This window comes from Chroicocephalus ridibundus, chromosome 2 (genome assembly GCF_963924245.1).
Source record: "Chroicocephalus ridibundus chromosome 2, bChrRid1.1, whole genome shotgun sequence".
NCBI classification, from domain to species: Eukaryota; Metazoa; Chordata; class Aves; order Charadriiformes; family Laridae; genus Chroicocephalus; species Chroicocephalus ridibundus.
The window spans coordinates 110,285,209-110,297,375 of NC_086285.1; the positions used below are offsets into that span (position 1 = coordinate 110,285,209).

The 12,167-nt window shown below is 34.2% G+C and overlaps 1 protein-coding gene across 1 annotated transcript in view; it reads right to left on the reverse strand.

Moving 5' to 3' along the window:
- The window catches only part of LOC134511851 (cadherin-7), an 82,608-nt gene that overhangs the window by 21,410 nt on the left and 49,031 nt on the right, over window positions 1–12,167 (reverse strand). The window contains exons 5-7 of the mRNA XM_063326461.1: window positions 11,510–11,677; window positions 9,998–10,185; window positions 454–707 (exon numbers count right to left, since the gene is read on the reverse strand). Of these exons, the coding sequence (XP_063182531.1) occupies window positions 454–707; window positions 9,998–10,185; window positions 11,510–11,677 (610 nt within the window). The remainder of the gene's footprint in view (window positions 1–453; window positions 708–9,997; window positions 10,186–11,509; window positions 11,678–12,167) is intronic.

Consider the following 12,167-nt stretch of genomic DNA (forward strand, 5'->3'; position numbering starts at 1 on the left):
GCAGAATACAACCCATTATGCATGCACACACACAGAGGCACACACATACGTGTGTATTTTTTTACATACATATATATATACACACATATATATATAGGTCCTGGTTGATTTAAGAGAACATAACTTGTTTTAGGTAATAATAGACTCCCCTAAACTTAGAAAGAAATAAATGATTCTACGATTCTATGATATGTTGAGATTTTTTTCTTTGGAATCCTGAAATTATATCATCTCTTCTCTTCTTTGTTTTACAGATATTAAAATATATTATTTCTTTAGGAAATTCAGGAGTACAAAAGTCAAAATATGCAAAGTCTTAGAACATCTCGATCTCCCTCTGCAAGGGAAAAAAGCTAACTAATTGGTTTTGGTGTAACCAAAGACCCTCCTTCAACAAAATGAACTGCAATAAAAAGGCTAAATAAATAAGCAATTAAGACATCTTATAATTACCTGACAGGACTATTTGAGGCATCTGGATCATGGGCTGCCACTGTTCCAATGATAGTGCCGACCTTTGCTGCTTCAGACACCACCATAGAGTACAAACGTGAATTAAAGACAGGTGGTTCATCAACATCTTCTACAATTATCTTCACTGTTGTCATGTCACTGAAGGGTCCCAGACTCAGGAAGCGAGGGTCAACATTCATATTGGCTGCTTCTATCCTCAGGGTATAGCTTGTCTTAGCTTCAAAATCCAGCTCCTATACAGGTAGTTATTTGGAAATTTTATTATCCAGTAATGTTGCCACAAAATAGTTTCACTTAGAACTATCAGGAAGTACAAAATGAACTTTGCCATTTGTATCCAACCAGTAGATTTGATTGGCAGAGTATAGTTGATGCCTCATTTTTTAGCTTTCTCAAAACACTTTTTGCAGTGTCTCACTAGTGAATGACTTTAATGACAAAACTTCTTGTGACTTCTGCGAGGACAAAATTCACCCCATTATTTCATCATCGTGAATGAATACTTTTTTTTGTCTCATTCATATTTTATATAAGGTAGTGTCAAATACAATGTGTCATACTACCCAGACATAAGAACTCAGTAAAATATTCACTGGTGAAAACACTTCATTCAGAAATTTTTTTTATTTTTTTTTTTTTGGATAGCATTGAGGTTGGCTCATCAATTATTACTCCAACCTCTGTATAAATTTGTGTAGAAAAAGTGGCAATTGGATAAGCTACATTATTTATATGACAATATTTTGTACTGAGATACAGCTTGGAGATTGTTTTGTTTTGTTTTGCTTAACAAAAAAAATTACATTAATTTTTTACACCTTCATTCTGCTTTAATTTTCTTTGATGAAATTATAGTTTCTTTTGGAATACATACTGCTTTAGAATTAGAAATTACCTGCCACACCTAAAGTGATATCTGTGATCTGGAGGACAGTCCCATAAAGAAAATTATTTTGGAGGCAAAAAATTCGTCTTACCTCACAGGCAGTTATTGAAAGCAAGCATCATGTTAACATTAACATCATTTACCCTATATCTATAGTCTCTAGTTTGTCAGATTTTACCAAATACCCAGCTAACTATTTCCAACTTTAATCATTAAGAACAGCAACAAAAGACCCAAAAACTCTCCAAAACTGCAATCTGGTTACTCAACTATCTTTTCAAACTATAATTTGAAGTGTATAAAACAGATTAAAAAAGGTTTTATGCAGTTCTCATTCTGCATACATCATAGGGATCTGAAATGTGCTTGGAAAATAATCTGACAGCATCTGCAAAACATTCCTGTACTCAACTCAGAGGAGCAGCAGAGGTGAAACACACATCTGTTGACCTACAAATGCAAGGGTCTAAGTTCTCCATCGAGTTACAGAAGGATAAATCCCAAATGAGCATCTTAAAGTCAGCAATTATGCTGACATTACAATACAGTTGTAAACAGTCTAGATTTAAAAATGAAAAATGAATTGCAACACAGAACACTCAGAAAAGCACTGAAGTTCTATAAACTATATGTGGCAGCAAAAGGTTTCTCTGAATGCAAAAACATGTGATTCTCATGTTATGCAAGCACTTCTCACAATGAATTAGAGCTGTAGAATACATAGCTCTCCAAATACAGACATGCCCTAAAAGAAAGGTTGCCTGGATATTGGTCGCTATACTGGCTACAACTGGTCACTATTTATTACTAAAGCAAGTTCAATTGTTTTCAATTTTAATTTTGGTTTTATATTTTGAGTACAATATGTGTGCTATGAAACAAACCTCACAGACATAATGCAAATGTAACATGGTGTGTCCTGTTTTGAGGTATGACGAAAAATGTCTCAGAAACTATATTGTGTGGTGGTAAAAATTAATTAACTGATATGGCCAGCGAGGTTAAGGAGAAGACAACCAGGCACAAAAGTATCTTAAGATTTCTCATTTTATAATAAAAACATCATGTTAACTAAAGAAATGATAACCCAAAGAATGTCAAAGACAAAAGGATGAGGTATTTTGAACTAAATAAAACCACAAAAAACAAAGGAAGCTTTTAGCAAACAGCATATTTTCAGTCAGAATGTACAAAAATATGCATCAGAGAAGAGAAAGCTAATTCATTCTCATTAATCAGTGATATCTGTTGAAATTGTATGATTGAGACTACAGTGGTGCTTAATCAAACACATGGAAATGTATCATGAGACTGTGGACAAGATAGCTTCCTGTGATATACTAATGCCAACACCACAGTCATCCTAAAAAAAAGAGATTATTAAAATCCTGATTAACAGAGAAAGTGCATAGAGCACAATATATGTAATCGGACAAATTATATAAATTTTAACTTCAATAGACTAAGCAAAATAATGAAGAAATATTATTTAAATTATTTTTAAGACATTCCATTGATTAAAGAAGACTAAATTAGAACTTCAATAACTGAAATCATAAAAACGTGTTTTCCATGTGAATGTTTATCACAAAAGCCAACAAGCACTTTTAAATCGTATTTCATTCTTGTAATGTAGAAAGAGATCATTCTTTATTTGACTGGATTACAGGAGTGTTAGGTTAGTAGGGAATACACAAAACTCACTTGCATTAGAAAGGTATTTCCTCACAGAATAGGATGCAAAACTAATGAAGGTTTCACTTTCTCTAACTTAGCCAAGTACATCTGAGAAAATCACCATACGGTGCTTCCTGTAAGTATAGCAAAATTTTTCCAGGGAAGAAATCAGTTGGTCTACTTATGAATGCCTGTTTTTCAGCAGTCACTAGTAAGGGTATCTCAATAACTGGAAGATGTAAACATCTGCTTTCAGCAACGTGAATCCTGCCCTAGGATCCCTCAGATATCTTCTGGCACCCAATGCTGCTGATAGTTTCCAGAAGCTATAAGTGTCCTTGTTAACGAAAAATAAATAATAATAATAATAATAAAAAAATCTAACATATATACATATACAGTGGGCAACAGTTGGTGTTTACAAGAGGGAAGGATAGATTGGCAAAGGGGTTTTACAACGTCAGATGCTATTGTGTTATACAGGGGCAGTAATATTGCTTTGTTTTATTTCTTTGTGGCAGAGTCTGTCTCCTGACGGGTGTGACAAAAGCTACAGTCATCCTCGGTCTGTTTCTATAAGACACACATCTTCAGTTCCTGTGGTGAATGCACAGGTACCAACTTTTGAGGCAGAATATAACACAAGAAAATAAACAAAACCTTTAAGATATGATTAGTATGCTGGAGTTCGTGACCCACTGGAAATGTTTCAACGATTTGTAGAAAATATAATGAAGACATTGCATACTACAGACACTAATGAAAGACTGAAAATGTGAATTGAAAAGATTTCCTTTTTTTCTTTCTTCTTATCTAATTATCACTGATGTCTGTTATAAAGAGAGCGTTATTTAACTTGCCTTCAGATCATGCCTTCATTATTTCCTGCTATAACAAAAGCACAAGATTCCAATAATGACATACCAAGTCAACAGACTACAAATCACTACATCAGTGTTGAAGGTTAAATGCACAATGTATACCTCAGTCCTTCAGTACAGTGAATAGAGCTTGACAGCTTCATTAATATCTGTGCATTAGTGTTATCTGATTAGATCCTGTGCAGGATCCATTCATCTTTATCTCATCTGGAGTTTGTGGGGTCTTTCTATTTCTTTTTTTTTTTTTTTTCTTTTAAGGGGTAAGAATTTTATGCTGTCTAGGAAACTACAAAACAAGTCATCTACATTAGAGAGGCTGGACATGAAGTTATCATTCACAAGAAGACCATTTTTGTAATGTTCAGTTTTTATTGTATGGCAACTTTGTAATAATGTACTTTTCAGAGGTGAAAATCCCATTTTTAAGCCCAGTTGAGGTTTTATATTGAAAACTGCAGTACATCAAACAAAAGCACATTATCTCTCAAAGGAACCATGGAAGCCTCAAGTTCTTACATTGTAAACTCTGATATAGAATTGAAAGAAAATTTTCTAGTTATAAAAAAATAAGTGAAATGTTAACAGTAATAGAAAGATAGCTTTTCACTCCAAAGCTTACACATAAACCCCCCATTTTTATAATTGCTAGTATTACTCTTAGAATGAACTCAGGTTTTAGAATAATCTTTTAGCAGTCAATTTCAATGAAAAAGTACTTTGCAACACTATTTTTACATTTTTTCCTCTTTACATTCAAACTGATTGGTGATATTGGTGGTAAGGCTGTGTATTGGGGGGACAAATGAAGGCAAAGTGGGCAAAAACTGTGCCATAGGAAATCTTAATGCTTGTCACTTGCTACAGTAAGACATGACAACTGACTCTCTATAGAGTCTTCAGGCCTTTTTTCCCCACTTAAGTTCACTAAAATTTCTCCATAGGCTTCAAAATTGCTTGAATCAGATCTCATAACCTTCCAAAAAGTCACATATGATACATATAATAAAAAATATACCTTGCGGCCTTTTTTATTTCTCTTCAGTTCTAAGGTTGCTACTGCAGAGACAAACCCAACACGTTTTTAAGACTCCAGTACATTCAGAAAAATTACACTTTTCTTCCAAACACCCTCACCACTGTGAAATGTAGCTATGCAAATGATCTGAGTTCTTACTAAAGGAGCACTCATAGCAGAATGTAAATTACAAATGAAACCACAGGAAGGAACTGATCCTTCTCTACAGATGGAGAACTGAATCACAGTGTGAACCAGGATAAAATTTTGAAATACTTCTAAGAAATATAAATGCCCAATTCCTTTTCAAAAACTCTACAAGATATTTTTCATTTCTGAAAAGATCACCTAAGATGGATGTTTTCCTAAATCCCGCTTAAAAGTAACTTAGACATCTAATTTATCTTTACTTAAGAATTCACTACAAAGAGTGTGCCTACAGGGTGGAGAATAGCCAAACTCTCCTACTATTTGCAACATCAGAACTCTAGCATGGTTTGAGTAGGTGGTATCTTTAGACTGTTCTGTACAGGATAAAAATAAAGGAAGAGTTTTATTCTGTTTCATTTGACAAGTGAAAACTTTGCATTTATTTATTATTATTAAATAAAAGAGAAAGTGGGAAAAGAAAAAAATGGGGAGATTTCCACAGTGACTTGAAAGTACTAGGCAACATATAGTATGAACATAACTAGTTACAAGAAAAGACCCCCTACTTTTCCCACCACTTTCCCACCCTTCCTTTAAACTGAGAATACTGCTCTGAACTCCGCTTATGCGTCCCATTCACTTGCTGTTTATAACAGCTTCTGCAAAAATAAAGTTTGTCTTCTAGCATTTTTCACATCCTATTGCAGGTTGGAAACAGAGCATGGCAGCCTAAAAAGAACTTATGCACTAGATACATGCTGGCTAAATGTTTTGCTTATGAATTCAGTCAATGAATTCAGTTAATATATTGCAGAAGAAGGTAGACTTTATTTTTTAGTGCCAGCAACCAAGTAAATGGTTCAATACTGTCTTTGCTAGTTTCTGTCATAAGATGAAATTCTAGCTTCACTGAATTCACAAAAAATAAATTCTACCCAGACTTAACCTCTTGTTATTATTTAAGCCATAAATTCATGAACGAAAGTTAGTCCTTGTCCCAAATAATATTTTGAAAAAGTCTTTTTTTTTTTTTCTTTGTCTAGAACGAATTTAGGCAACTTACTGGAATACACGAAATTCATGTCTCATTCATTTAATTCTGATTCAGACATCCTACCCAGAACAAAAGAAAACAAGATGTCCCAAGTGTGTGAAAAGCCATGTAGCTGCAAATATTGTACAGTGGTACAGTATGCATGCTCCTCAGTTGTGCTGCATAAGGTAGTACAATCCTACTCTTTACTCTTTGGAGGGATAAAGACCAAATGGATGAAAACACGGGGAAAGTATTCCTCCCTTGTCTGATTGCATATGGTCAAGGGAGTTAAAATGAGAGTACCAGTCTATTGTCAAAATGTTACCCTGAACTGAGGTTTAGTCTAGTAGCTAGTATATACTGACATTGGGCATTAGGCAGCAACAATGCTAGCATGTTCAGCAGCATGCAATCCCCAGTCCTGCCATGGCTATAAAAAGTATGAGCAGAACTACTACCACTATTTGAAAAATAGCACTATTCTCAAACAGTTTAGAGAAAAATCCGTCCTGAATACACTGTGCAAGCCAAAGAGATATCTGGATTTAGCAATGCAGAAGAGGTATAAATGAAGGAAGAATACATTCCATATCTAGATGAATGTCACTGTTAGAGTAAAAGCATTATTATTATTTTTTTTCTGCTGACTTTTGATGTTTTGAAATCTCTGTGTCATTGGGTGCAGAGAAGAAATGTTTTCAAATGTGCATGGAAAAAAACAGAACCAAATCAAAAATGAAACACGCTCAAATCTCATTTACCAATTTTGTCACCTATCAAGTCAATATATGTATTAGTCAAGTCCATTATAGAAAAATAGTCTTGGGAAATACATAGCCATGTAACATTTTTCTTTTTCTAATACCACGATTATAGGTATCTCTCTGTTTCAAAAAAGTTTATTTTCCTGAATTTATATATAGATTTTTTTTTTCAATTTTTGCTGATTCTTGGACATTTTCTTTCATATTCAATCCACTTGGAGGATACTAAAATCCTGCTTTGCTCACTGAATTCTTAAATCTCAGTTGTCTCAATTTTTATTTTTTTTACAATTTTTTTTTATACTTGATGCTCCTTATGCGTTGAAAAAGTCTTAGTTTTTAGTGAAGATATCAACTTTTCAAATTGTGTCAAAATGGTTATCCTTCTAAAAATGGAATGTGAATTCCTCAGTTTGTGTGTGGAACTCCGATAACCAGGTGCCAAACTTTCTCCACAACACCCAGCACAAAAATGAATGGAGCTGTGCCTTCGGCTGCTCAGAGATACTGGTAGTGATTTTCATGCCTGACCTGCTGATTTGTATGTACAATTGCAGCAAAAGTATGCAAAGCAAAAGCATGCATTTGCATTTAGAACCAAAGCGTGCCTTTTCAGAAGTCTTTGCCTTGGCATTTCACTGCTTGATGTGTATGCAGACATGTCATCTTAGCATATAAATACACACGAGTTTAAAATGATGGGCATGTGTTTGGAGGCTGAGCTGTTTCTCAATGCCTCAGCTAATTTCAGGGGCATGAGAAAGAGCAAGCTAATTGCACTCAGAGGTGTACAGAACATCATGTGCCTGATCGTAAAATGTTTAGACGGATTCTAGGCCACAGACTTAATTTCTCCACTGATTCCTTACTAACAAGCACGCATTATCATGCAGGCATAACCTCTGCCCAAATCCATAGTGATCTGTCAGGTAAGGTTTAGTGGTGGAATACCCTTTAACCTGCATACACTGTCATTAATGGCCTTATATGTACATGTCCTCCAGAGAAGAACAAGGTGCAGTTGCCTGTTAGCCACTGTGCTTGAGCTCTTTGCTTACTTTCTTCCCTCCTAGCCCAACCCTAGTTCTCTGGTGGGTTGGCAGGGAGGATCTTTCACCCTTGGGCAAGGCACCAAGTTCCTTGGAGTCCAAATGAAGAGCTAAGGGCATCCAGAGGTTTGGGAGGTGCCCTTCATCATGGATACTCACCTTTGGGTATGGCAGAGGAAACTAACCAGATAACAACAGGAAAACGAGAGAAATGTTCTAACACTGCAGAGAAAAAAGTCTGAATTCTTGTGTCAAAATATAGCAGCATCTAGGTTTAAAAATGATTAGCACATTAGAGCATTTCATCAGGTCGAAATTTTGTAACCTTTTTAATGTAGTCCAATAGCTATTTCTTGGAGCACTTCTCAGGATAAATGTTCAGTAATGAAAAGTCCAATTCAGCTCCCTAGCTAAAGTGATTATAAAAATAACAAATGACAGTTATTTGGTCCACTGTACAACACTGGAATCAGGATATTCCAGGAACAAACACCAGGACTACAAGAGCATACTAAAAATTAAAATGAACTCATCAGTTGTCAAATTAGATTGCTGAAACCCCCGACTGATTCAGTGTTAGTCACTGTGGCACTGATAAATGCTCTCCCTCTAGGATAAGCATATAACTTCCACATCTTTACTTAAAAACCTTAAACAAGCAAACTGAAGGAGCCACATTGAATTTGGCTGTAGAACAAAGAGACGATGAAGTTTTCATCATTTGTATTTCAAATGTGCTAAGCAGAAATTAGAACAGTTTGCAAGAAGCCTAAGATAGATGATTTTGTCTTGAAAAAAGATGATTCACATTACACATATTAGAGCCTGACCTTTCATGGGTGCTAAACATCCCCCATTTGCTATGACATCTATGGATGCTTACCAGCTCTCAGTAGGTGTTCAGGGTGTTAGAGAATTAGCCCATTGCTTTGCAACATTATGCAGTATTAACTTTTTTCAAAGGAGAAATGTTACTGAAGTTTTATATTGCTTTAGAAAGGAATTTATATGCTAAAGGAAGGGAAAAAAACAAAACAAAACAAAACAAAACCAAACACAAAAAACCCTCACAACTATTAGGTGAAGTTTACAGAGTTTAAAGAGTATAGAGGGAGGAAAATTTGCTATGGAATCATATTAACTACAAATATAAGTACTTGTTCAGGAAATTACTCACACATATTTTAAAATATCAGGCCACATTTTAGTGGGTATTAAAGTGCTTAGCAGAGATAAGGCCATAGATTCAGCATTGTCATTGTCAAGCATTCAGATATAAGAGTATGAAATTATATGAGAAGAGATTCTTCTATCTAAGGTATTGGGCTTTTGTCCTGTTCTCCTCAAAATTTAAATTTTCTTGAAAAATATTTCACTACACTTTTATTTTGTAGATGTTTACTCTTTAAAATGTGTTGTAGCAAGGTAACAATTCTGAGTTTAAATATTTTATATAAACATGATTTTTCAATTTTAAAATATTAATTTTCTAACTTTACATACAGAAAGCTGAGAAGAAAAAAACTCTTTAAATATTTCCTGTTTTTAAATAATATTTTTTGTAATATATTATTTTATAAAACAACTATTCTTACTGATACATCATTTTAACATTAGTAATATGTGTCTTCTGGACCAAACAACATCAGACAAAGACAACTAGATTTTAATTTTTTTTTTTAATTATTTTTGGATTCCATTTTGCATTAGGAGTGTACATTTTTACTGTAAGATATATTTTCACATTTTCTCTTTAATATAAGGACAAAAAAGAGTAAAGCTTAGATTCTTATCCAAATTTGTATGTGCAGCATCTTTAAAAAAAAACTCATCAAAACAATACAGCTATTGAGAAAAAAAAAAAAAACAACAAGAATTTTCAGTGTAAGTCATTAAAAAGCTCAAAATCACACACACACGCACGCACACACTGACGTCAAGATGAAATGTGGCAGTGGACACTTTTACAGCAGTTACGGCTCTTAGAAACAGAAACTCATATTCTCATTGCCTGCCCTCATCTTACACAGAACCAAACAGAATCATTGAGAAAAATCAGTCTTACCTTCTGAATTGTTATGATTCCCTCTTGTGTGTCTTTGTCAACAGAAATTTTGAATACTCCCAAACCATCACCATCCACAATCTTATACTCCATTTCAGCATTAGGTCCCACATCTGCATCTGCAGCTTTTATTCTGGCCACCACAGAAGCCACTGGCAAAGACTCTGGGACGTTATATTGATATGATCCTGTGAAATTTAAAAATCTAATGAATTTAGAGTCTTCTGGGACTGTAGGCTAAAAAAAAAATCTAGCCTCCTTAAATTCTACCTTCCTTTAAATCACACACTTGAATATTTACTCAGATTAACAGAATATGTCAAGTTTAAAATAGAATTGCCCTTTTTTTGCAAGGTTTTCCTTATGATGAACTCTACTTGAAATACTATGGGTATAATTTCTTCCTACGACAAGAGAAGTACAAGGCAAAGACGGAAAAACAAAATTGAAAGCTTAAGTATAAATCATAAGCTGAATTCCTGCTATGGAGTTCCAATGCAGAATTTTTTTTACCTTGTTTTCCACAAAGAGGAAAAAAAAGGAAGTCAAATAATATCTATATAAACTCCTATTCTTTTATAGCTCTGTATCTTGATTTGTCAGTTTGCAATCTGAAAATGACTAGAAACTTATATATATATATATATATTAATTTCTTCAACAGTAAGTGCACCATCTGCTTCTTGAAAATTCCGGATTTTTCATTCAAGTAGAAAATGATATATATGTTGTCAAAAGGGTATCTGAGCGCAGTGTGTAGCCAATAACACCCTCACCTTCAAAAATAACTTCAGTTATTGTATTATTATTTCAAGCAGTTGGTGGCTTGAAATAACAGGAAATCTATTATCTATTTTTTAAGTCATCGGAGGTGAGGTTGTAGTGGATGTGAATATATTCTTCACATTATTTTAATTCTACTTAGCAATATTTTTTTTTTTTAAAGATAAAAGCACCCCAGGCAGAATGCTATTAATAAACTGAGCTCTTCAGGTTGGAGTGTGCAACTGTGTAGTCCTTTCTTTGGTTAGGATGAGAGCCACCTTATTCAAAGAAAGTAAATGAAGGTAAGATGACTTTCCAGCTCTTCCGTAATTAACTCCTCAGGAAACACTGTATGCACAAGAGAGTTCTGCTAAAATGCCAAAGGAATATGAAGGATTGAGTCAAGTTAAAGAACTACGCATCATCAAGTCAACTGGCAAGAGACAAATGTCTATTAAGGTGTATCTTTTTTTGTCTTTTTATTCATAGAGAGAAAGTAAAATACATTACTAAATGTCCCTGAAACATAATTAGGTAAAGATAAAAGATTCTTCCAGTGTAAAAATAATAATTATTATTAGTAGTATTATATAATTATATTATTATTATATGCCTTGCTGTCAGTGATTGTTAAAGTACTTAACACAGAAGCTGAGCACTTTCATTTTTTTCAGGACTAGCATGTGTAAAGAAAATAGTAATGTTTAGAAATAATATTACAAGCCATGTTTTTATTAAGTGACTTACGTCGTGGAAAGCGGGGTGGGTTGTCATTAACATCAGTCAGGGTGACAGTTACGGATGTAGTCCCTGATAATCCACCATTCTGCCCAACCATGTCCTTTGCCTGAATAACTAGTAGGTATTGGTCCTTGGCTTCTCTATCCATATTTGGAAGGGCAGTCTTGATAACACCTGCAGCAAAACAAGATATGTCAATGGTTGCACAAGCAAATACATTACTGTGAAAACTGACTTTGCCTTTAAATGGAACAGCAGATTGCAACGAGAGGAAAGAATTAATTTAAAGACTAGTATCACGGTTTTGACTAGGAGCTGAACTGACATACTAGAACTTTATGTTAAGTAGTCACCAAAACCCACCAATTTTTATTTAGTACTAGATTCTTTGGATAATGTCATCTATGACTGTTTTTTCTGAATATTTTCTCCCTGAACTGTAGAATTCATAAGGTATTGGTGAACACTCCCTTCCCTGGAAGATATCATCTTCTGTGTTTGATTTCCCACTCTTTTAGAGCTAGGAAGAACGGAATATTCTGCATTCATTTTTAAGATTCCAAGGTCAAGATTCATTTCATGGTGTTTTGAATAGCCCTTCACAACATAACCTCTTACTAATATTGATATCATTCCACACTCTGCATATATATGAAATTATCTT